This window comes from Tupaia chinensis, unplaced genomic scaffold, assembly GCF_000334495.1.
Source record: "Tupaia chinensis unplaced genomic scaffold, TupChi_1.0 Scaffold144171_1, whole genome shotgun sequence".
NCBI lineage: Eukaryota > Metazoa > Chordata > Mammalia > Scandentia > Tupaiidae > Tupaia > Tupaia belangeri.
In genome coordinates, this window is record NW_006204027.1 from 867543 (window position 1) to 891948 (window position 24406).

The 24406-nt window shown below is 48.6% G+C and overlaps 1 protein-coding gene and 1 long non-coding RNA gene across 4 annotated transcripts in view; one reads left to right on the plus strand and one right to left on the minus strand.

The window, feature by feature from the left end:
• LOC102470575 (uncharacterized) overlaps positions 1-24406 on the minus strand; it is a 50557-nt gene that overhangs the window by 7204 nt on the left and 18947 nt on the right. For both annotated transcript variants that reach the window (XR_001369585.2, XR_001369584.2), the window contains exons 2-3: positions 22731-22864; positions 20210-20401 (exon numbers count right to left, since the gene is read on the minus strand). This is a non-coding gene — a long non-coding RNA (uncharacterized LOC102470575). The remainder of the gene's footprint in view (positions 1-20209; positions 20402-22730; positions 22865-24406) is intronic.
• Positions 1-24406, plus strand: part of SP2 (Sp2 transcription factor) — a 41721-nt gene that overhangs the window by 5628 nt on the left and 11687 nt on the right. Inside the window, exons 2-3 of one of the 2 annotated variants that reach the window (XM_006166100.3) lie at positions 18374-18453; positions 19189-20163. In XM_006166100.3, coding sequence (XP_006166162.1) covers positions 18391-18453; positions 19189-20163 — 1038 coding nt within the window. In that variant the 5' untranslated portion in view covers positions 18374-18390. The remainder of the gene's footprint in view (positions 1-18373; positions 18454-19188; positions 20164-24406) is intronic. The other variant, XM_027767312.1, reaches the window with a different exon arrangement.

Here is a 24406-nt window from a genome sequence, read left to right on the forward strand (position 1 = left end):
GGGGAGGATGTGGTAATAGGCGGTGGGTCCTGGCCGCTGCCGGCGGGGTCTTTCCGGCCCCCAAGGGTCGGGAAGACGGGCAGAGGCCGCGGGGAGGGGTAGTCGGGGCCGAGGGCTCCCCCCTGGGGCCGGGCCTGGCGCCGGGGCCCGGCTTCAGGAGGGGCGGGGGAGGGAGGATTCGGCCGAGGGCTCCCCCCTGGGGCCGGGCCTGGCGCCGGGGCCCGGCTTCAGGAGGGGCGGGGGAGGGAGGATTCCCGCCCGGAGGAGGAGCGGGGCTGGCCAGCCGGGCGGAGGCACCCGGAAGGGGGCGTTCGACTCCCCGCCCCCTCGGAGCCCGCTGGGCGGGAGGGTGACGTTTCCGGGGGCTGGCGAGTGGAGCGGGCACCTGGGACCGGCCTGGCATCCCCTCCGTAGGGTCGCCCACCTGCCTTGGTTCTGCCCGCCGAGTGGACTACGACTGAGTCTGCTCCAAGGAGGCGATGGCACCTCACGTGTCCACCTGGGGTCTGGGGGACCTTCCTGCACCTTAACTAGATGCCCCACCAATGGTTCAGAGCTCATTCCGGAGTGCAGAGGAGCGAGGGAGTGCTTGAGATCCAGACAGTGCCAATCTGCTTACCGATGTATCCCAATCGGGAGATGGTGTCATGACACGAGGGCACTCCCTGAGCAGATGAACTATCTTCTTAGACTGAAGAATGGGCAAAAAAACCTTTTAATGTTTGCATTTGGATCCTTGAGCCTCCAGCTAGGGTATCTGCAGGCTCTTGGCAGAGATGTGAGACGTCTGAGAACTTGACAGATCTCCCAGCTTGTTACCTGGCGCCCTTTTGGGGGGAGACTGCTGAAATCCCAGAGCCCAGGCACAAACAATCCTAAGAGATGATTGAAGAAATAAGACAAAATAGATACTTGTTTTCTTCCTCCACCCCAGTTCATCCCCACTGCTGACTAAAGGTTCTTAGCCTACTACCCCTTGGCTTATGTTTCCTTCCCAGGGGCTTTCTAATTTTAGTTCAGGAGGAACTGTGTTTTCTCCTCTGGGCAATTGAGAAACCTGTTCTTACTGCATTCCTTGGTTTTGATTCCAGTATCCTGTCATGGCTAATGTATCTTAATTAACATGATCCAGAGGGACTCTGTCTGGCGTTTCTCTGTGTACATTCTCCCTAAGTTCTTTGGCCTACTGAAGTTACTTCTTGCTCATTTATTTCCTGGAGAAAAGGCTAACCCAGGAGACTGGCTTTAAGCAATGAATCGGTCCCAGGTCCTTAGACAGAGGTGCACTGGCGTGCAGTAAAACTTACATTCAGTATCCCAGAAAGCATTAAGTATCACAGTGGAGGGCTAAGTCTTGAGTTGGTATTTTGGATGGTAAGATTTTTAGGGCTAGAAAGTTTAGCATGTTGGCAACCTCACAGGCTGTAATGGAATGATGGTGGAATCCAGACAACAGCAGGATTTTTGATTGCTAACACAAAGAAACCCGTTGTCTGGAATAATGAATATAACTGTAGTGTCTTGTGTTAAATTTTGTGAAGGATGAGGGGAAAGGAGGTGAATCTGTCAGAAAATCTGTCCATTGGGCTGATGATGTCAGTGTTCCAGTGGCTTCTAACAGGTGTTAATACCTGTCGGAAATGAATTCTCATTGGCTGGGGCAATTGGTAAATTTTTGAATTGTAATCCACTTGGTTGTACAGAGGCTTAACTAACTTTGGATAAAAGCAACTACAAGAACAGCAAAAAAAAAAGAAAAAAAAAAAGAGCCACTCTGATGTACATATGACAACCCATTGCCCCAGGTCACACATACCTGGGCTACTTTTTTCTCTAGATTCTATTATAGTTTGAACCTCTGGAGGTCTGATAAAGAGGAGAGAAGCTATAAGAAGATTTGGCAAATGTAAAGGAGCTTCATGGCAGCTCAGCAATTAGGGTAGCTCATTTTGACATCTTGGCCTTGAACGTTTTGCTTCCTTTGGACTAGTTGTGGGATGTCTTGTAACAAGCAATGAACAATCCTTGTAATCCGTGGCAGGTCCTGAGCATATGTTAAGCAGGGGTTGTATTGCCCAATCAGGTCCCTTATGAAAACATTTTAAACTCATTACAGCCAATCAGAAGACTCCAGTATTACTGGCTTGGGTTCAGCAATCTTCTAGACCTTGCTCACTCCCATTTCTAATAGAAATGGAACATATTGTTTTTCTAAAATTTATTTTCACCTCCTCTGTTCTCTCTATACACACAAATTGGAATCCCTGCTTACAAATACTGAAAAACTCAGAAATTATTTTGGATTGTATGATGGTTAATTTTGGGTGTCAGCTTGTCAGCTTGACTAGATTGTGGGGTGCCTGAATGGCTTGTTCCTGGGCGTGTCTACAAGTGTTACCAGACGATATTGACACAGAAATCACTGGACTGAGGAAGACCTCCCTTCAGTGTGGGCAGGCACCATCCATTCAGCTGAGGGTGTGAGAAGGACAGAGGAAGTGGGAGATTTCATTTCCTCTCTCTGGCCCCTTTCTTCCAGAGCATGTTGTGTGTCATACTCCTGCTCCTTGCACATCTCCCTGCTCCATCCCTGCCCCAGGATTCAGCCTTTGGCTGCATTTTATTCCAGCCAGCCCTTGGCCCCTACATCCCTCCAGCCAGATAGACTCTTAAGTTCTTTAACTTTGCACTCTAGATGGATCCCAGCAGCCCCCATAGGACACTCAGGGCTTAGGCCTCTGACCGAGAGGTGCACTCTTGGCTTCCCTGCCTCTCAGTCTCACAGCTGACAGCCTATTGTGGGACTCTTCTGCCTTGAGATAATTCCTATGAAATATCTGTTTTACATATATTTATCCTGTTGGTTCTGTTTCTCTGGACAACCCTAAACAATATAGATTGGATGGGCAATAGTTATGAACAAAAGCCTCAGAGAAACCCTGTTTTAAAAGATGTATAGAGTATTATAACATTCAGGGTTGGAGTGTCGTGAATACTTCTGTATTTATAATTGCATGGTCCAGTCTTAAGCCTTGTGGGCTGCAAACCTGGAGTAAAATCTGTTTGGAGAAGCGTGTCTGTTTTCTTCTGAGTTAATTGGGTGATATGTCTGGAGTGCCCTGTGGGCAGCCTGGCTGGATTCGTGAACTTCCTTCCTAACGTGGTCTAAGCCAGGAACACATCACCTACAGGCTGGGCCAAACCAGTACATTTCTGGGCTGGGAAATGGACATCATTATGGAATGCATTTGTTAGTGTTTTTGACAACCCAATGCTTTGGATACATAGGCAACTGTGTGTGTGATCTCTACCCCCATTACAGGAAGAAAGAAAAACTTTCTCATTTCTTCCTTCATAGAGCTAGCACTTAGATCTTGACATCGCTGAAATGTAGATGAAAGTCTCCTCTCCCTTCGTTATCAGCAGGTCCTGTTAGGTCTCTTAGGAGACCTCCGGGTGGAGGCGCTCTCCCTTTCCTGTCTGTGATCTGCTGGAACAGGCTGGGAAGATGAGTCAAGAGGGGAAACATGAAGACTATTTCTAACTCCAGGGCATTGTCAGGCTAAGTAGGAAAGGGGCTGGAGAGTGCCCTTGAGGAGATGCTCCCTGTTCCCGGGAGGGTGGCTCTAGTACATGTGTTCCAGTTGACAGATTCCAAAATGGAAAACTGATTTTTCTCCTTCTTCGTGGGATGCTGACAGAGGGCCCAGGAGCAAGCATGGAGTCAGCACTGGCAGCTTAGGGGAAACCGTGGCTTCCACTCCGTGTGGAGGATGTGTTCCTCTAGGACGTTCTAAGGCTGCCAGTGGCACAGGGGATGATATGCCTCCCGCCAGGGGCTTCAGGCAGATGTGCTCTTGGGAGATGAGCTCTGCTCGGGAGCAAGGGGACATGAGTGGGCTGAGTGCCCGGGTCAGATGTTGCTCACTCTAACCCTGGGGTGCTGCTCTGAGCAGTGAGTGCTGGGATGTCAAGGCTGTTTGTGTCACTGGGCAAGCATGCCTGCAGCCCCAACTGTTTGAATCCTTCATTGGGCATCTCATCCCGTAGCTGCAATTGGTGTCAACATCCCAGTTGCTTGCTGTGGTTAGCCAGAAGACCTATCGCATTGCAGTGGAGAGTTAGCCTGGGTGACAGTTGCTATTTGTGTTGTTAAGTGCTCTGCCATGCCAGTTTGTCCCAGTGTGGTGATTTAGGCTGTTAGGTGGCCTTTCATCTCAGCCAGAGGATAGTGGCCTGTACATTTCCAAATGTCATTTTTCTAGAGCCTGCTCTTTGGGATTGTCACCTCTCCGATGGAATTTGGTGAGATCGCAAAGTGGCCTCAGAGAGAGTGTGAATAGGGAATAAGGCAGTGCCGCGTGATAGGAAGTGGAATATTTCTGTCCCCAGTTGATGTCTAATTGGAAATCTCAGATCAGCCCAGAAAAAAAGACCAAGCCATTTTCCAGCCTACAAAAAATAAATGGTAAGGCAGCCCTCTCCTCAGGGAAATGAAGTCAGCACTCATTTCAGAAGCTGATCCTCGCTCGGGATGAATGTGGATAGTGACTCACAAGCAAGTGTGCCAAAGCAGAGAAAGCAGTGTAATTGTGCACGGCAGGATTCTTCAGCGGGGAGTGTATCTTGCTTTCTTTTTTTCTCCCATTATCTAGGACAGAATTCTGAGGCCAGTATTGGCCTTGACAAAAACACTTTGCACCATTTTCTGGGACCCCCTGGGTCAGGCTGAAGATTTCTTCTCCTGCCCTATCTGCCTGCTACAAGACCTGCCTGGTAACTCACTTCTCCAGTCACTTCCAGTCTGCAGTGGGTGTGACCCAGGCAGGTTGCAAATTAGCACGTGACACTGAGTCACTTTGTGGGGAGAGGAATTCAGGGTGGAGGGACAAGAGATATTCTCATCGAGGTGCCCTCCTTAGCCTAACCCACTTTCCCCAGTACATGTCGATTCCAGGAGACATAAGAGTGTCATGGGACCAGCAGTTAGCATAATGGCTGTGTCGCTGGACTCCCATGTAGTCAACTGCAGTTAAAGTCCCGGACCCAGTGGCTTAATCTCACACCGGGTGCGTGTGCAAGGTCCCGAGAGGAGAAGGGATTGTGGCGTGGCCATCCCCCTGGGGGATTTCTCGCTTTCTGTCTCTCTGTCTCTCTCTGTCTTTCTGGCACGCACGTGCACCCTATAGCGAAAACCTCTCCAAAAAAAAAAAAAGTGTCATGCCTGGTGTGTAAACATGAGACGTGTGTCTGGGAGCAGGACTGGGCGGCACTGCCTGGCGTAGGCTCTCACCTGCCCACAGGTGAAGTGACAGGTGAGGCTGAGAATTCCACCCGGGACTGGAAAAGCTGACCTGTGGAGTGGATTCCCTCCTAGCGCCAGGATGTGCAAACCTGCAGGTTTTCTCCTTTGGTTCACCAGCTTTTCATTTAGGCTCTCCTGTTCCACAGCCTCCAGGATTCATTCATCCCTTTGTTCAACAAATAAATACTGAACACGTACCGTGTGCCAAGTACTAGGGGTATGTCAGCAAGGCAGAGAGAAGTCCTTGCTTTTAGGAAGCTTTCATCTTAGTGGGAGACGGTCAGTACGTTTCCAATGGATATTTGTTAGTGAAAAGCGTTAGGGAGACAAGAGGGAGAAGGCAGTTCATACAGTGTAGTCAGGGAAGGTCTCAAGAGGTAACATCTGAGCAAAGCCCTGAAGAAGGGGAGGGTCTGGGGTTAGGTGTGGAGGGTGAGAACTCAGGCTGAGAGAACACACCTGGTGTGTTCAGGGTCAGCAGGAGGGCTACAGCAGTGAGGGAGGTGCAGGGACAGGAGGGCAGGTCACCTAGGGGCTTTACGTGTCAGAGTGGAGATTTGGGCTGCTTCGAGTGGGAGGACACCATGGGAGCCCCCTGAGTAGAGGAAGAACGAGATTCAAGTGTGATGGGTCTCAGGATGTGTGTTGAGACAGGGTCAGAAACCCAGTTAGGCCTCAGTTATGTAGGCAAGAAGAGCGGACCTGGGGCTAGGAGATGAGAGGGGATGAAAGAATATACTAGGAAGGTAGAGCCGAAACTGTCTACTGACTATCAAGTGTGGGGCATGGAAAAAGCTCTTGGATGACTCAAGTTTAGAGATGGAAATTGGGGAGTCACCATTTCGTATTGAAGAGGATTCATGTATTACTGGTTTTGAAAGCCACAAGACTAGATGATATCACCCAGTTATAGGAAGAGGAGAGATGGGGCCTGGGATTGGCCTGGGACAGCTCAACCATTTAGAATTTGAGGAGAACTCGAATCAGCAAAGGAGATTTAGAAGAAGTAGCCAGAGAGGTAGGAGGCCATCCTGGCCGGTGTGTCCCAGAAGCCAAGTAAAGAGAGAATTGCTTTTTGAGGAAAAACAGCAAAACTGTCAGTCATCACAGAAGAGGTACCCTAAGAATTAGCCATTGGGTTAGCAGCAGGAGGTCTGTGGTGTGGATGGGGAAGGTGCAGCCTGGTTGGGGCAGGCACAAGAAAGTTGGCCAGAAAGAAACTGGGGACGAGTATACTTAAGTACTCTTGCAAGGTGTTTTGCTTGAAGAAAAGAGACATAATGGAACTTTGTTGTTAATTTGCCAGGGGCCCTTGTGTGAGCCTGAGAGGACACCCCCTGTAGAGAGTGGTCATACTGCAATCCCTCCTCTTCCACTTGCCCTTTCAGGATTTTGGGGATGCACATGCATGTTACATGCCTAACATGTTTCTCAAGCCGCTGGGTCCAGGAATTGAACCACACAGTTGGCCGTGCGGGATCCAATAGCCTTAATTACTATAGCACCGCTGGCCTGACATAATGAGTCTTAGCTGATGAGGGGCATTTTAACTTCTTAATGAAATTGTGGACACATGCAAGGGTCAGGGCTGAGGTGGTGGAGTCAGAGTTGGGGGTAGGGAAGACAGGAGGCTCAGTAAAGACTTATGGTGGAGTCGTGCTCCCCATTCCTTACTCACTCACCTCCTTCTCCAGTGGCATTAGTGAGCCACTGCCCAGAGCTCTTCTAGAAGAAATATATATATATATATATGTTTCTTGTTGGAATGTTCAGCTAATTTTCAGAGTCTCTCACAGTTGCTGCCCCTCCATCCCAACTATTTATTAGTCAGCTTCCTTTGAGGTCCATCTTGGTTCCCTAAAACCAGCCATGGCTTGCTTCTCCCTCACCAGCTCTGAATTCTTGCAGGCTGGGCAACTGGGAAAGCCTAGGCTTAGAAACTGCCCTGTTGGCTTTAGGCCCAGCCAAGCTGACCAAAATAGCCAACAGAGGACTGTTTGCACAGAGTGAAATTCCTCCAGGGGAAATGCCACAGCAGAAGGCAGAGAAAGCCAGAGTTGGGATGGTCAGAACCCAGAGGGCAAATGCTGAGTATCCCTAAGGCCTGGGGCAGAGCTTGAGTAAGTTTGCCCCCAGGGGGAAGGCTGCTTCCTGCTGGGTGTTGAGCCCGTTCTTTCTTGTTCCCGGTGTCTTGGGAGTAGTGTTCTGGGTGAAATATTGCAAATGGCCAGAGCTCAGGGGTCCCTCTTCCTGTTACTTGTGCTGTCCCGGAGTCAGCCCTAGCAAGACTCCTGGGGCACAGACACACTCCCTGTCCCGCAGCAGGGTCACCTGCCCCAGGCCTGGAGGTGAGGACAGGCCAGCAAAGGCTTTCCCTGAGTGAGTGAGAGTTATGGATGAACTCAGGAAGGACAGAATTGGCCAGACAAGTGGCAGAGAACAGGCTTCCAGGCCAGTGAGAGAGCATGTGGATGAGTTGGAGGACAAGAGATCAAGTAGGAGAGCTAGAGGGGGGCAAGGCAGGGGGGGCAGGGCAGGGAGGGGACAGAGTGTTGGCCCTTTCTCTCTTTTTTTTTTTTTTTTTTGGGGGGTTTTTTCTTTTGGGTTTTTTTTGAGAGGTTTTTGCTATAGGGTGCCAGAAAGACAGAACCAGAGAGAGAAAGTGAGAAATCACCCCCCACCACCAGGGGGGACAGCCACACCGCAATCCCTTCTCCTCCATTATCCTCTCGGGATCTTGGGCACGCTTGCACACGTGCTCAGTGTGAGTTTAAGCCATCAGGTCCAGGACTCGAACCGTAGTCAACTACATGGGAGTCCTGTGACATAGCCACATAGCCATTGCGCCAACTGCTGCCTTTCTAAGCTTATCAGAAGAGCATCTGGGAACTATTGAGAGGTTTAATCTGGGGAGTGGCTGGAGGGATTTGCATTTTAAAGAGATTCCTCTGGCTGATTTTGGAAGTGGATAAGCAAAGGCAGCAAGGTCAGAGGTTGGGAAGCTATTTTGGAGCTTGGGGCAGTATTTCAGGCAGAGCTGAAATGGCTCCTGCTAAGACAATGGGTAGGCAGGAGAGATTTCTGCGTGTGGGGAATCATCAGGTCTAGCAGTGAGGATGATGTCTGGTTTCCTTGTGATGGAGAGTCCCACGAGAGGCTGGCTTAGCAGGGATGTTCACTGCCAGGCACTGCCTGCACTGGGCTTGATGTCAGCCATTCAGTGGAGAAAACAGCATGGGCCACTCCCGGAGCCCATACAAGTAGGCCCATGGTTATTCATTTGAAAAGTTTGTCTTTGTATTTAAAGAGAGATTTTTTGCTACAGGGTATGTGCACTCTCCAGAAAGAGAGAGACAGAATGCAAGAAATCTCACATGCATATGCACACGCGCACACACACACACACACCAAGGGGAGGAGGCGGAGGTGGGGGGGACATGCCATAATCCCTTCTCCATTCTGCTCTTGGCATTTTGAGCATGCACGTGTCTGGCGTGAGTTTCAAGCTGCCAGGTCAGGGACTTTAACTACCGTTGGCCATGTGGGAGTCCAGCAACATAACCATTATGCCATCTGCTGGTCTCTGTTTTTGTTTCTTAAGTTTGCTATATGGTAGACGCCCTTGTTAGAAAGAGACAGAAAAAGACGGGGGTGGGAGTGAGAAATCACCCCCCCCCCCCGGGGATATGGCCACACCGCAATCCCTTCTCCTCCATTCTCCTCTTGGGATTTTGGGTGTGCAGGCACACGTGCCTGGCATGATTTTCAAGTCACTGCGTCCAGGACTCGAATCGCACCTTCAGCCATGTGGGACCCAGCTACCTTAACCTCCATGCTATCTGCTTGCCCTGGCCCATGGGTATTTAAAGGGCAGTGAGTGTTACCAAGGGAGTTAACCTCATCTTCAGGAGTCCAGAAAGGCTCCCTGTGGAAGTGACATGTCTATTACATAATGACTCTCAATAACTTTTGCTGGGGTGGGGGGAGAACAGCCAAGACCTGAAGGGTGAAGACATTAGCTAGTGAGGAGAGAAGAGCTCTAAGCAGTCAAAGGGCAGCAGCAGAAACATGGCTCCACAAGACTCTGGAGGAAGGCCCAGAGGTTGAAAAGGATCCTGGCCGAGGATGAGAAGCTGGGCAGAGAATGAGCCCAGTGGGGAAAAAAAGAGAGAGAATGGGCTCAGGGGACAGCTCAATATTGGCAGTGTCTGGCCAGCCAAGTGGAACGCCCACAGAGGGCTGGATGTCTGGGTCTGACTCTCAGGAGAGACCTGGGAGTCTGCAGCCTGTGGAAGGTATGGAAGCCACGTGGGCACAGGCTCCCATGGAAAGGTGCCAGGGGAGGAGTGAGGACAGATGTTGGGGAAGAACGGTATTTAAAGGGTGACAAAGAAAAAGGAGCCTACAAGAGGAGAAGTGGTAGGAGTGTTGCAAAAAACAGACCGCCGAGAAACCAAGCGCCACTCAGAGAGTAGGAGAACTTGGGTTTGTAACGCTGCAGCTCGAGGAGAAGTGGGAGAAAACCCATGGGAATTTCACAGAGGAGGGAGCAGTCAGAGGGTCTGTTGGCTTTAGCAGCTGTTATTGGTGGCCTGGGTAAGGGAGGCCTCCACGGAGTCTGGGAAGTCCTAATGCCATCACTAGGAAGGGACAGGAGTGGGGAAGGAAGGAGGGGACCGCCCAGTGTTGGCAGCTTTTCCATCAAGTGTGGTTGGGAGGGAGGAAGAGAAGGCTGTGTAGAGGGGACAGGCGGTAGAGTTGGATGATCAGTACATCCAGAGCCTGGAGACTCAGGCAGCTTATAAGTCAGCCTGGGATCTGGGGAAAGGATAGTCAGCGTGGTCCCATCAGGCATCTGGAACACCCTCATGCCCACTGTCCCCTCAATGCTGCCTTATTAGATTTCTTGGGAGTTTTCCTTGGAGCCTAAGAGAGGCACTGTTGCTTGTGTAGTAAATCACTGTGAATTTCCCCCAGACTAGAGACTTGGGAAAGTTGTAGCTAAGCTGAATTAATGAGAAGTCTGAATGATAAACTTTGAAAGACATGCAGCTTTTTTCTTTCAAGCATTTGCGGTAATCCTGCTTACTGGCATTGCTCAACATAGGTTTCAGTGACCAGATGTAAATTGCTATTAAAAGCAAATGCTATTAAGACCCTAGAAGTGGTAGAAAAACAATTACATAACTATGCCTAAGAGTCTCTCTGCAGCCTTCACACACTATTTAGCATCACTCTGAGTAGTATGAAGGAAGAGTTAAGCACAATTTATGTCCAAATTATACCTTTTAAATATAAGGCTCCCAATGAATGAGATCCCCAAGTGCCTTTGCTTAGTCTTGCAGTTTTGCATCTCCATTACCTCTTCATAACCACTTTTTATTTCCAGACACTAACTAGAAATGCTTCTCCTTCCCCTCCCATAGTTAATCCCAAGATGTAGTTTGCAAGGGCTGGGGCATTGCTCTGTGTTTCTGTTGCCCGGCTCTGCAGCCCAGGGGCCATAAAGCTTTGAGTGACTTGTGCACAAGCATGGCTGTGCGATCTAGAGGAGTATTTCCAGAGCCAGCTGGGGAGGAAAATGAAACCAAACTGAAATGGGGAAACGCCAAGTGCCAGCAGCCTGCAGCTTGCTCTGCTTTAACTTCCTAGCTGAAGAATCACTCTGAGCCCAGCCTGCTCTCCAAACGGTTTGAGTCCAGGGTAATGGTAATAATGGTGGCTGCAGAGGGAGATGATGAAGGCATGCTGGTTGGTTTTCATTGCATTTGCATGCACCCAGTCCTGTCCCCATGTCTGCCGATCCCTAATAGAGGATGTCTGGGGGCGAGCCAGTCACCAGTTTTAGCCAAGCAAACCTGAGCCTAAGGGGCACTCCTGGGAGAAGCCCTGCCTGCCTCCCTAGCCCTGCCAGCAGCCACTTACCTCTGTTTTAAAGGCAACATGGTCTGAGAAGTATTAAACTAAAGATAATTAGACCCAGCTTCCCACTCCACCTCGACATCCCCATCCCACAGACTTACACACCCTGCCTCTGGCTAAGTGATTCCAGAGGAAGGAGAGAGAACATTACTTCAAAAGGCAACTGATTCCTTCTTTTTTTTTTTTTTGGAGAGGTTTTTGCTATAGGGTGTGTGTGCTCTCCAGAGAGACAGAAAGTGAGAAATCACTGCTCCGGGGTTATGGCCACTCTGCAATCCCTTCTCTTCCATTCTTCTCTCAGGATCTTGGGCACGCATGCACATGTGTCCAGCCTGAGTTCAAGTCACTGGGTCCAGGACTCGAACTGTGGTCAACTACATGGGAGTCTAGTGACATAGCCATTACACCAACTGCTGGTCCCAGATTCCTTCTTTTGAAAGTTCTCTCTTATGGTAAACTGAAACCTGCCACCTGGAAATGTCCATGTAAAAGTTGGGGTTCTCCACCTTGAAGCCACATGTGGAATCATTACCCTGGCAAGTGTCCCCACTCAGGCATCCCAGCCACAGCCATGCTGCTGTCCTCTCGATGAGATCCAATCAGAAATGCCCCTTTCAAAACATCCTTCAGAACAGAACCTGATGCTCCATATGTGGCCCAAGTGTGCAGAATGCACTAAGACAAGTCTTTTTTCTGTTTTTTTATGGACTTTTCAGAAATGCAGTCCAAGTTTGCAGGAGCCTTTTTGGCAACCATAAGTAGATCCATTAGCTCTGAGTTGAAACCGCTGAGGCGTTTACACATGAGCAGCACTATGGAGCTCAGCCTTCCTGTCCTATATGCACGTGATTCAGTTTTTAACCCACGTGCAGAATGTACTACATTTTAAACTACTATGTATTGATTAGCCACTGTGGGCCAGGTCTTGTACTCAGTGCTCTCATTAAACTATGGAAGCCTCACACAAGTCCTGGGAGGGTGGTAGTACCTCTGTTTCACAGATGGTGCAATGCAGCGGACAGGCGAACGCCCCAGCTACCCTGCTAATGAATTCTCGCTTAGGTCTGGAGCCTTGTGCTCTTACGCATCATGTTCACCAGTGTTTGAAAGGTGACTTCGTACCCTAATACCAACACTGATGTGTTTGCAGCCCTTCTTGGTTTGGGGTCTGCAAGTGTAACTTGCCCTCTAGGTCTCTGCAGTTTCCCAAGCATAGGTGAGCATGGACTTTTTTTTTTTTTTTTTTAGAATTATTTAATTTTATTTATCCATTCATTCATTTTCATTAGGTCAGAGAAAGACTGACACACAGAGAGAAGGAAAGTGAGAAAGCAAGCCACTAGGTCTGGGATTCAAACCGTACTCGGCCATGTAGGAGTGTCCAGAGCCTTTAACCACCACGCCGCCTGCTGGCTCAGAGCATGGGCTTCTGAAAGCTGCATTTTCAGCCAGTGCAGCCCAAAACCAATTCAGTGATCACAACCAGCATTTTTTAAAAAATGAAATGGGTGACCAGGTGGCATACTGGTTGGGGCGCTAGACTCTCACATGGCCGACCGCAGTTGGTGTCTTGGACTTGGTGGCTTGAAATTCCCGCCATTCCCAGCATGAATTTCCAAAATCCTGAGAAGAGAATGGAGGAGAGGGGATTGCGGCTTGGCCATTTCCCCTGGGGGGAAATGTCTGTCTCTGTGTCTCTGGCAAGCACATATGCCCTAGAGCAAAAAAGCTCTCTTTAAAAAAATAAATAAATAAATAAACAAAACAGGGTTAGAAGGTGGCATGGTGGTAAGACACCAGACTCCCACATGGCTGACCTCAGTTCGAGTTCTGGATCCAGGGACTTAAAAAATGCTGGGTTGGGACTAGCAGATTGTGCAATGACTATGTCACTAGACTCCCACGTGGCTGACCGTGGTTTGAGCCCTGGACCTGGAGGCTTGAAACTCATGCCAGATGAGTGTACATGCATGCCCAAAATCCCAAGAGGAGAATGGAGGAGAAGGGATTGTGGCATGGCCATCCCTCCTAGAGGTTGATTTCTCGCTTTCTGTCTCTGATAAGCACACACGCCCTGTAGCAAAACTCTTAAAAAACAAAACAAACAAAAAACCATGCTGGGTGTGTGTGCGTGCGCACGCCCAAAATCCCAAGAAGAGAATGGTGAAGGGAATGTGGTATGGTCATCTTCCCTGGGGCGATTTCTCACTTTCCCTCTCTCTTTCTGTCTCCAGACAGCACACACACACCCTACAGCAAAAACCTAAAACAAAAAAAAAAGAAGAAGAAGAAAAATACCAAAATCCATCACATGTAATAAGGGCAAATTTTGTTTAAGGAAACTATTATTGCACGAGCACAGAATGGGGGCCTGTACACATATGTGTACATGTGCTGGGTCTTGATGTAAGTTGTTTTTATAACTGTGGTTCATGGTCTAATACTGTGAACACCACTGCAATGGAAAAATGGTTTGGGGCTGACTTCTTTTCTTTATTTATTTTAGAATTTTTATTTTACCTTTATTTATTTATTTTAATTTTACCAGAGAGGGGCAGAGCCAGAGAGAGAGAGAAAAGGAAAGTGAGAAAGCAAGCCACCTGGTCCAGGACTCAAACTATGGTTGGCCATGGGGGAGTCCAGCGCCCTTAACCACCACGCCACCTGCTGACCCCACGGGGTGACTTATTTTCATTATAACATTACAACTTAATTTTGTACGAACATAAATCTGTGTGTCAGCTCATCGATCTAGCTTTTAAAGTTAACAGGTAACTAGGAAAAAAACAGCAAAATTCAAATCAACAACATTATTCTGGGAGGACGACATTTGATTGAACCCAGACCACTTAGGCTCTCGGCCTAAGTGTGGTATAGACTTGCTCTTGGGGCTCCTTGAGTTGTGCAAGTACACTAATGCTGGGTGACACTGTTCTCCCCCTGCCTTTGGAGACATCATCCTTCACTTTGCAGATGTATCAGGAATCAAGTGTGGAGAGTGAGGCTGTCCTAATTACCCCACACAGGCCCTGAGATGTACAGGGTTTGAATAAGCAACAGGCACACAATAATCTGTGGCATGTGTACATTTTAAATACGATCACCGTGGCCAGCAGGTGGCATGGTGGTTAAGGCAGTGGATTCCCACATGGCCAGCTGTGATTCAAGTCCCATACCCAGCAGCTTGAACATCACAACAAATGAATGAATGAATGAATGTTAAAAAAAATAATCACCACAATGAAAACAAGAATGGATAGGTCTTTTAAAAGATGCTTGTAGAGATGAGACCAGCAGGTGGCATAATGGCTATGTCACTGGACTCCCATGTAGTTGCCCGTGGTTCAAGTTCTGGACCCAGCGGCTTAAACTCACACCAGGCGTGTGTGCATGTGTGCCCAAGATCCGGAGAAGAGAATAGAAGAGAAGGGATTATGGCATGACCATCCCCCTGAGGGGTGATTTCTCACTTTCTGTCTCTCTGTCTCTCTATGTCTTTCTGGTGAGTACACGTACCCTACAGCAAAAAAAAAACTCTCAATAAAAATAAATAAATAAAAAGATGCTTGTAGGGGGACCAGCAGTTAGCATAATGGCTATGTCTCTGGACTCTCATGTAGTCAACTGTGGTTCGAGTCCTGGACCTGGTGGCTTAAACTCATACCAGGTGTGCGTGCATGCATGCCCAAGATCCCCAGAGGAGAATGGAGGAGAAGGGACTGTGGCATGGTCATCCCCCCAGAGGGAGATTTCTCGCTCTGTCTTTCTGTTTCTCTCTGTCTGTCTGGCGAGCACATGTGTCTTATAGCAAAAACCTCTAAAAAAAAAAAAAGAAGATGCTTGCAGGGGCTAGCAGGTGCCATGGTGGTAAAGGTGTTGGACTCCCACATGGCTGACCGCAGTTGGAGTCTTGGATGTCTTGACTTGCTTTCTCACTTTTTCTCTCTCTCTCTGGTGAGCACACATGACCTATAGCAAACTTAAAAATAATAATAAATAAACAAGTATGTTTTTTAAAGAAGTTGCTTGTTGACCCTGGTCCTGGAACCCCCCCCCCCCAAGTTTGAGACACCTTGGTTGGCCTTGCAGTAGCAAACACCTCAGTACTTGGGCTGAAGCAGGTTCAGCTTTAGCCCACAAACTAGACTATCATCCGGCCCACATTCCCTTTTTTTTTTTTTTTTCTTCTTTTTTTGAGAGGTTTTTGCTATAGGGTGCGTGCGCTCGCCAGACAGACACAGAGAGAAAGAGAGAGAGAGACAGAAAGCAAGAAATCACCCCCCAAGGGGGATGGCCACGCCGCAATCCCTTCTCCTCCATTCTCCTCTTGGTATCTTGGGCACACACACACACGCGCCCAGTGTGAGTTTAAGCCACCGGGTCCAGGACTCGAACCGCAGTGGACAACATGGGAGTCCAGCGACATAGCCATTATGCTAACTGCTGGTCCCCGCATTTCCCTTCTTGTTCACAAGAATATTAGGAAAGTTCCACGAGATGTCTTGTTGAAATTAAATGTGTGGTGTATGCCATTTTCCTGATGTGTTCATTCAAAACCCTAAAAAAAGGACGCTGAGATTTGCTGAATATGATTTATTCTTTATCACCACAAGTGGTGATCACCTCCTCCTTACTTCAGTAATTTTTTTGTCGTTTTTTAGAGAGATTTTTGCTATAGGGCGCGAGCACTCGCTGGAGAGATGAGAGATAGAACGCGAGAAATCACACCTCAGAGGGATGGCCATGCTGCAGTCCCTTCTCCTCCATTCTCCTTCTGGGATCTTGGGCACACACACACATGCACCTGGCATGAGTTTTAAGCCGCCAGGTCCAGGACTCAAACTGCGGTTGACTATGTGGGAGTCCAGCAATGTAACCATTATGCCATCTGCCGGTCCCAGTAAAAAAAAAATTTTAATTGCCAGAGGACGCATGCTCAAAAGAGAGGAAGAGAGAGAAAGCACCCCCAATGGTATTACACTCACTCCTCAGTCCCTTCTCCAACCTGTCAGAATTTTGGGCACATGTGCACACAGTGTGTTTTTCAAGCCACGGGCTGAGATTCCAACCATGGTCAGCCACATAGGACTCAGCTCCCTTAACCCCTAGGCTACAGAGCTGGCCTCCTCCCCTCAGTAATTACAGGGCTGTTCGTTATCTGTAACAGGATTTTGCCCAAGATAAACATCTGTACTATTTCAGGATCCATATACACAGTTCATCACAGAGCTGCCCTCCAGCTGGCTCCCACACAGCTTGCACATGTGTCTGCAAGGTCTCCTAACCTGTGATGCAGTGTGAGGGCCGTAACCACTCAGGGCACTGGTGACGTCCCCAGCTCTCACGTGTCCTGGGTTTCAGTTCCTCCTTCATTCTTCCCTTGCTTTTCCTGTTTGTGAATCATTTTCCCAAAGAGAGCCAGAGGCCAACCAAAACATGAATGCTGCTGCTTTCTCCTCAGTCTCGATCCTGTTCTGGTTAAATGTCCCTGAGGGTGGGGCAATAGGTGGCATAGTGGTTGAGGCACTAGACTCCTGTGTAGCCTACCATTGCTCGAATCCCAGATCCAGCCGCTTGTGTGCTTGTGTGTGTATGCGTGCCCAAGATCCTGGGAAGAGAATGGAGAAGGGATTGTGGCGTGGCCATCCATCCTGGGGGGTGATTTCTCACTTTCTGTCTCTCTGGAGAGCACACACACCCTACCACAAAAATCTCTTAAAACACACACACACACAAACCCTCAAATAAAAATGCCCTATAGGAGCTCAGTCCCTGAGCCTCACTGTCTTGTGTCTCCAGAGTAAAGATTTTTCTTGTTTCTGTACTTCCTGAAGTCTGCTTTCCAAAGGCGTCGGGTACAAGTCTGACTCTTCCCTGTATTTTTCTTAGTGATTCATGAACTCTAAGATGACATCGGTTCTTTCTTCCCAAATTCTTAATGATTTCCATTTGTCTTATCTTGTTTTTGTTTTAGATCAGACTTATGTGTAGAAATTCTCATTACTTCCCCCAACCTTCTTTATTTTCCTATATAAAAAAATAGTAATGGTAGAAAATACAGAAAAATGACAAAAATTCTTCAAGTCAAGCAAAAGAGATAATAGCTATTTTAAAAATACTTTTTCCTCCTTGGCTATATTCATATATAGAAATATATATACATATAAACAGAAATAGAATCAACTCTGTTTTCATTCTTTTTTTTTTTTTTAAGAGATTTTCGCTATAGGGCGCGTGCGCTCGCCAGACAGACAGAGAGAGACATAGAGATAGAAAGCGAGAAATCACCCCCCAGGGGGGATGGTCACGCCGCAATCCCTTCTCCTCCATTCTCCTCTCGGGATCTTGGGCACGCAGGCACATGCACCCGGTGTGAGTTTTAAGCCACCGGGTCCGGGACGCGAACCGCGGTCGACTACATGGGAATCCAGCGACATAGCCATTACGCTAACTGCTGGTTCCCTGTTTTCATTCTTGTTAGAGTCAGTCCTTAGCTCTGCTAGTCTTGGTGATACTGAGGGGACCATACCCGCTGTCCTGTGTAAAAGTATAAATTAATTTAATGCAAATTACCCACATTCTATTGATCGATGCCTGGGCCATTGTGCGTTTGTGGTGAAGGCTAAGCAAAGAACACCCAAGACCCTGGGATGGAGCAGGCCTGTCCTCCTTGTCAGGAATCCTGGCCTAGCTGCGCTTCTCTCCAGCTGGCTGGCATTGGCTATAGTAGGTGTGAGCAGGAAGCTCGAATTCGAGTGAGAGGCTGAGCCACCCCCACCCCCCACCATCCCGGGCTTCTAGCTAGGGAGGGTCAGCAGTGCCCAGCAGGCAGGGCTCTCTTGTGTGGCATTCCTAGTTATGGAAGATGGTCTGGGTATCTTGTCATCCCAGACTGCAGTGGCTGAAAGGGGCAGTCCAGTGGAGGCAGTGAGGACTAGCCGTCCTCAAGACCTCAGAGGGCGAGTCTGAGGAGCGGGTAAGGTCATCTCAAACAGGTGAGCGCCTGCTGGCCTAGCTAGGGAGGTGAAGGGAAAGGTCAGTGTCTCTCTTGCAGAAGCAGTAACAAATAGAAGCAAAGAGAAAATCGGAGGCTGGGGCTTGGGTCCTTTTCTAGTATCTCATGCATTGCTCCATCTCTCCTTCCAGCAGATCCACAGACCAGCATGGCTGCCACTGCCGCTGTCAGCCCCAGCGACTACCTGCAGCCCGCCGCCTCCACCACCCAGGCAAGTGGGCCAGGGGTCCGAGGGCTGGGGGCTTGCCGGAGCTGATGCTAAACAACAATGACAACTCTGTTTCACTGTCTCACTATTTACACCCGAGGATAGGAGCCTGGGAGGATCTGTCAGAACAGTTTCTGAGCTAAGAAACCCTGGCCATTTACCCAAGGTGCCACGCTTGGGCCAGGGGAAAACCCAGGATGGCACTCGGTGTTCTTCCACCAGATGCCACTGCCTGTAAGAGGAAAGCAGAGGCTTTTCACTGTAACCTTGAAAGAGCAGCCGTTCCCACTCCAGTACCACGCACTGGAAGGCACTTCAGCAGCATGCTTACTCCTCCTGCGGTCCGTCTTTTCATTCCCTCCCTCAGTCCCTCCTCAGTGGAGCTATCAGGGATCTCTTAGTCTCTGTAATGGGCTAACGGAACTCCATCTAAGACCCAAGGATGACTCACTGTCCCCATTAGAAGCAGGGCCAGTGGGGCTTAAGAGGCCAGCCAGCTCACACCATTAGCTCACTCAGTCCGTGGGAAGTTCCTTCCTGAGAAAGCCATCTCCCACTATTTCTCCTGTACTTAACAGAGAAACCAGCAGGGAAGGGGGGACAGGAGCCACTGCAGGGGGAGGCAGCTGGCAAAGGCCTCCCACAGCAGTGGGGAAGAGCCACATGCTGAACCACCAGGAGGGGAGGACCACAACGGGCCTTCCTGTTTCACTCCTTTCCTCTGCTGTTTTTCTGCAGGACTCGCAGCCATCTCCCTTAGCCTTGCTTGCTGCAACATGTAGCAAAATTGGCCCTCCAGCTGTTGAAGCTGCTGTGACGCCGCCTGCTCCCCCTCAGCCCACACCACGGAAACTTGTCCCTATCAAGCCTGCCCCTCTCCCTCTCAGTCCTGGCAAAAATAGTTTCGGAATCTTGTCCTCCAAAGGAAATATACTTCAGATTCAGGGATCGCAACTGAGCGCCTCCTACCCTGGAGGGCAGCTGGTATTCGCTATCCAGAATCCCACCATGGTCAACAAAGGAACCCGGTCAAATGCCAACATCCAGTACCAGGCGGTCCCTCAGATTCAGGCAAGCGGCTCCCAGACCATCCAAGTGCAGCCCAATCTCACCAACCAGATCCAGATCATCCCTGGTACCAACCAGGCCATCATTACTCCCTCACCGTCCAGTCACAAGCCTGTTCCCATCAAGCCAGCTCCTGTCCAGAAGTCAAGTACGGCCACCACTTCCGTGCAGAGTGGGGCCAGTGTGGTGAAGCTGACCGGTGGGGGTGGCAACGTGACGCTCACTCTGCCAGTCAACAACCTCGTGAATGCCACTGACACCGGGGCCCCCACCCAGCTCCTCACGGAGAGCCCCCCCACCCCACTGTCTAAGACTAACAAGAAGGCCCGGAAGAAGAGCCTTCCTGCCTCCCAGCCTCCCGTGGCGGTAGCTGAGCAGGTGGAGACGGTGCTGATCGAGACCACGGCGGACAACATCATCCAGGCGGGAAACAACCTGCTCATTGTGCAGAGCCCCGGTGGGGGTCAGCCAGCTGTGGTCCAGCAAGTCCAGGTGGTGCCCCCCAAGGCCGAGCAGCAGCAGGTGGTGCAGATCCCCCAGCAGGCTCTGCGGGTGGTGCAGGCGGCATCTGCCACCCTCCCCACCGTCCCCCAGAAGCCCTCCCAGAACTTTCAGATCCAGGCAGCTGATCCGACGCCTACTCAGGTACCACCCGCCCTCTGCACCTGCCTCCCTCTCCTCCTCTGCTTACCCTTTGGCTTGCTTTTGAAGATAATGCTGATCATCTCCTGATTTGATCTGAGTGTCACGAGTCAGTATCTTTTGGGGCAGACAGTAAGTGGCCCTTTCCGTCTGACAGACAAGCTCTCTTCAGTTCACAGGGCCAAGCGCAGCTCATCTTCAACGTGGGTATATTTCAGTCAACCTTTTCTTTATGGGAACACTTTTGAAGGGAATATATACTTTTTAATAAGATTTTTTGGGGGAACATGTTCTTTTTAATAATGGTTCTGTTATAGAATTATATATGTGAAACAGCAGCAAGAACAAAATAATCGCAGTTCGAACTATAGAATTCGATGTAAACTAGGACCGTTAGGGCCGGCACCATCGTGCAGTGGTTGAGCGCTATGTGAAGAAGCCAGATCCCACCTGGCTGACCACGGGATCCTGGCCACCAACCCTTGCCCTGGTAGCGTAAAACACTCCCAGCACATGTACGTGCGTGCCCCAAACCCTGAGGGCTGGAGAAATAAAGGGAAAAGAACTGCAGCGTGACCACCCTGAGGGGTGCTTCCTTTCTCTCGCTCTCTGGCAGTGAAAAAAACGAAAAGAAAATTAGTAAGAAAAATGCTGATTACTGTAAATGACAAGAAAAGAAATACGAAGTCTCTTAGCTTATAGCAGGAACACTTAGGCCAGATTTATCTGAGATGGAAGAACGTTCTTAGTTTTGTCTGTTATGGAGGTGCTCTAATATCCCAGGGTCTGTTTGGCCCTGTGAGGCAGTTTTATTCTTGGTGCATGCCTAGTGTATACCAGAGGTTGAGCCATGTTGCAAATGGAGAACCCAGAACTCCGAAGTTTTAAAGTATCCAGGATCTCTGGGGCCAGCAGGTGGCATAGCGGTTGGGGTACTGGACTTCCACATGGCCGACCAGAGTTCGAGTACCACACCTGGCAGCTGGCTTTGTCACCCACCCACCCTTTGTCCATCTCTGATGACTATAGCAAGATAAAAATTAATAAAATAATTATTTTATAAAAAAGTGTCCGAGATCTCATAGAACCTGAACAATAGATAGAAGCCAGGATTCAACTCAAATTTCTTTTCTTTTTTTTTTTTTTAATTTTTTTTTCAGAGAGGTTTTTGCTATAGGGTGCACGCACTTGCCAGAAAGACAGAAAGTGAGAAATCACCGCCCCCCCCAAGGGGAGATGGCCACTCCGCAATCCCTTCTCCTCCATTCTCCTCTCGGGATCTTAAGCATGCATGCTCATGCACCTGGTCTGAGTTTAAGCCACTGGGCCCAGGATTCAAACCATGGTCGACTACATGGGAGTCCAGTGATATAGCCATTATGCCAACTGCTGGTCCCCTCCAAAATTTTTTAAAAAGATTTATTTATTTTTAATTTTTATGTATTATCATTTATTCTTCAGTTTTGACCAGAGAGACAGAGAGAAAAGGAGAGTAAGAAAGCAAGCCACCAGGTCCGGAACTTGAGCCATGGTTGGCCTTGTGGGAGTCCAGCACCTCAACCACCACGCCACTTGCTGGTCCCCGTGCCCTCGAATTTCTAACTTCAAACTCCTCACTCTTTTCTGTTTTCCACCTTGACTCTGTCTTATGTGGCAGCTACTACCATTGAAATCAGGGACAAAGTTGTTTTTTTTTTTTAAAGAATTATTTTATTTAACTTTAAACTTTATTCATTTTTAATTTAACCAGAGAGGGACAAAGTGAGAGAGAAAGGGAAAGTGAGAAAGCAAGCCACCAGGTCTGAGACTCAAGCCACAGTGGGCCACGTGGGAGTCCAGTGCCCTTAACTACCACGCTACCTGCTGGTCCCAGTTTTTTTTGTTTTTATATTAAAAACAGCTCCTTGGCCATCCCCCTGGCCTAGCAGTAGATCCCACATGGCTGACCGTGGTCCAAATACCTGTCATATAGCTTGAAAAACACACTAGGCACATGTGAATGTGTGCCCCAAATCCTGATGGAATGGAGAAGTGAGGGAAAAGGTACTATGGCACGACCACAGGGGCATTCTTTCTCTGTCTCTGTCTCTCTCTCTCTCTCTCTCTATGCAACAAGCACACGCAGCCTCTGGCAATTAATTAAAAAAAAAAAAAGAAAAGAAAAACAGCTCTTGCTGTTGAGGGATTTACAGCCTAGTTGTGAATAGAGAACCAAATGAGTGATAGGGAGGTTGTGCAATCTCCTGGGTAGAGAGGAAGTGCCCTTGAATTTGAGCTGTGGACAGGGAAGTCACACAGGAGGAAATCGGACATCTGTCCTAAAGCCTCCTTCCTTCTGGCTTGTTCTATGTTGCTAGGTGTTCTTTTTTTTTTCTTGAAAGAATTATTTTATTTTTAAATTTGACCAGAGCAGGGGAGAAGGGAAGTGAGAAAGCAAGTTACCAGGTTCAGGACTCCAAACAGGTCAGCCATGTGGGAGTGCAGCGCCCTTACCCACCGTGCCACCTGCTGGCCCCGCCAGGTGGTTCTCAATACATTGTTTATCATATCCGTGAGGTCCCACTGCCTACCTTACAGGCGAAGAGCTGAGGTGATCCTGGCTCAGGTGCACGTCCTCAGCAGTGCCACTGTTGCACATGAGAGTCTTCGTCACAAGATCCCACATCTTGAGACCAGTAGAGGCAGGACTTAAACCCAGGTCTTCCTAAAGAAATAACCATGTATGTGCAGAAAGATTTAGTGTTGCTATTTTTTTACATTTTTATTTATTTTATTTTACTTATTATTTTTCAATTTGCCATAGGGCCAGGACTTGAGCTGTGGTTGGCTGTGTGGGAGGCCAGCACCTTAACCACCATGCTACCTGCTGGCCCTTAGTTTTGCTGTTTTCAAATTACTACTGGATTGTCAGAAAAGTCATGACATATTTTTCTATTAAAAATAGTTATTTAATTTAATTTATTATTAAGTTCTTTTTTTTGAGAGAGATTTTGCTATGGGGCACGTGCACTCACCAGAGAGACAGAAAGTGAGAAATCACCCCCAATAGGGGATGGCCACGCTGTAATCCCTTCCCATCCATTCTCTTGGGATTTTGGGCATGCATGCATGTGTGAGTCTTAAGCTGCTGGGTCCATGTGGGGGTCCAACAATGTAACCATTCCACCTTCTGCTGGTCCCTTATTTTAAATTTTCCACAGGCACATGTGGTCATGAGAGAGAGAGATAGAAAGCAAGCAACCAGGTCTGGGACTCAAACCATGGTCGGCCATGTTGTAATCCAGTGCCCCAACCACCATGTCACTGCTGGTCCCTCTATGTTTTTCTATGCAAAAATGCATCATGACTTTTCTGATAACCCAATAGATAGTTTTCCATTATCCCAATGTGCTGATTATTATATAATGAATCCGTTGTTAACTATATGTCTAGGTTATTTACAATCTTATAACTAAATACATTCTTAAAAGTGAATAAAGGATGCACACTTTTGAAATTTGCTATAGGGTGTATGCACTTGCTGGAAAGAGGAAGAAGTAAAGTGAGAAAGCACGTCCCAACAGGATGGCCATGCTATAGTCCCTTCTCCTCCTTTCTCCTCTTGGGATTTTGGGCATGCATGCAGTTGTGCCCAACTTTGCTACAGGGCATGTGCACTTGCCAGAGGCAGAGACAGAAAGCAAGAAATCACCCCCCAGAGGGGATGGCCACACCACAATGCCTTCTTTATTCTCTTCTCAGGATCTTGGACATGCAAGTACATGTGCCTGGTGTGTTTTAAGTCACCAGGTTCAGGACTCGAACCACCGTCAACTACATGGGAGTCTAGTGACATAACCATTACACTGTCTGCTGATCCCAAACCAGCGTGTTTTTCAAGCTGCCAGGTCTAGGATTCAAACTGTACAGTTGGCCATGTGGGATCCAGCCGCCTTAACTACCATACCATATTCTATATCAGGGATTGGCAGTCCTGGGCCTTCAGGTCAGATCTGGCCAAATCACTTGTAGCTAAAGTGTGATTGGAACGCAGATACCCATTGTGCTACATCTGCACTAGAGCAGCAGGGTCAAGTTGCTGAGCAGACACCATGTGGCCCACAAAGCCTAAATTGTTCACTACCTGGCTCTTTACCATAAAAAGTGGTTAAACTTTCTTTCTTTTCTTTTTTTTTTTTTTTGAGAGGTTTTTTGCTATAGGGTGCGTGCGCTCGCCAGCCAGACAGAGAGAGACATAGAGACAGAA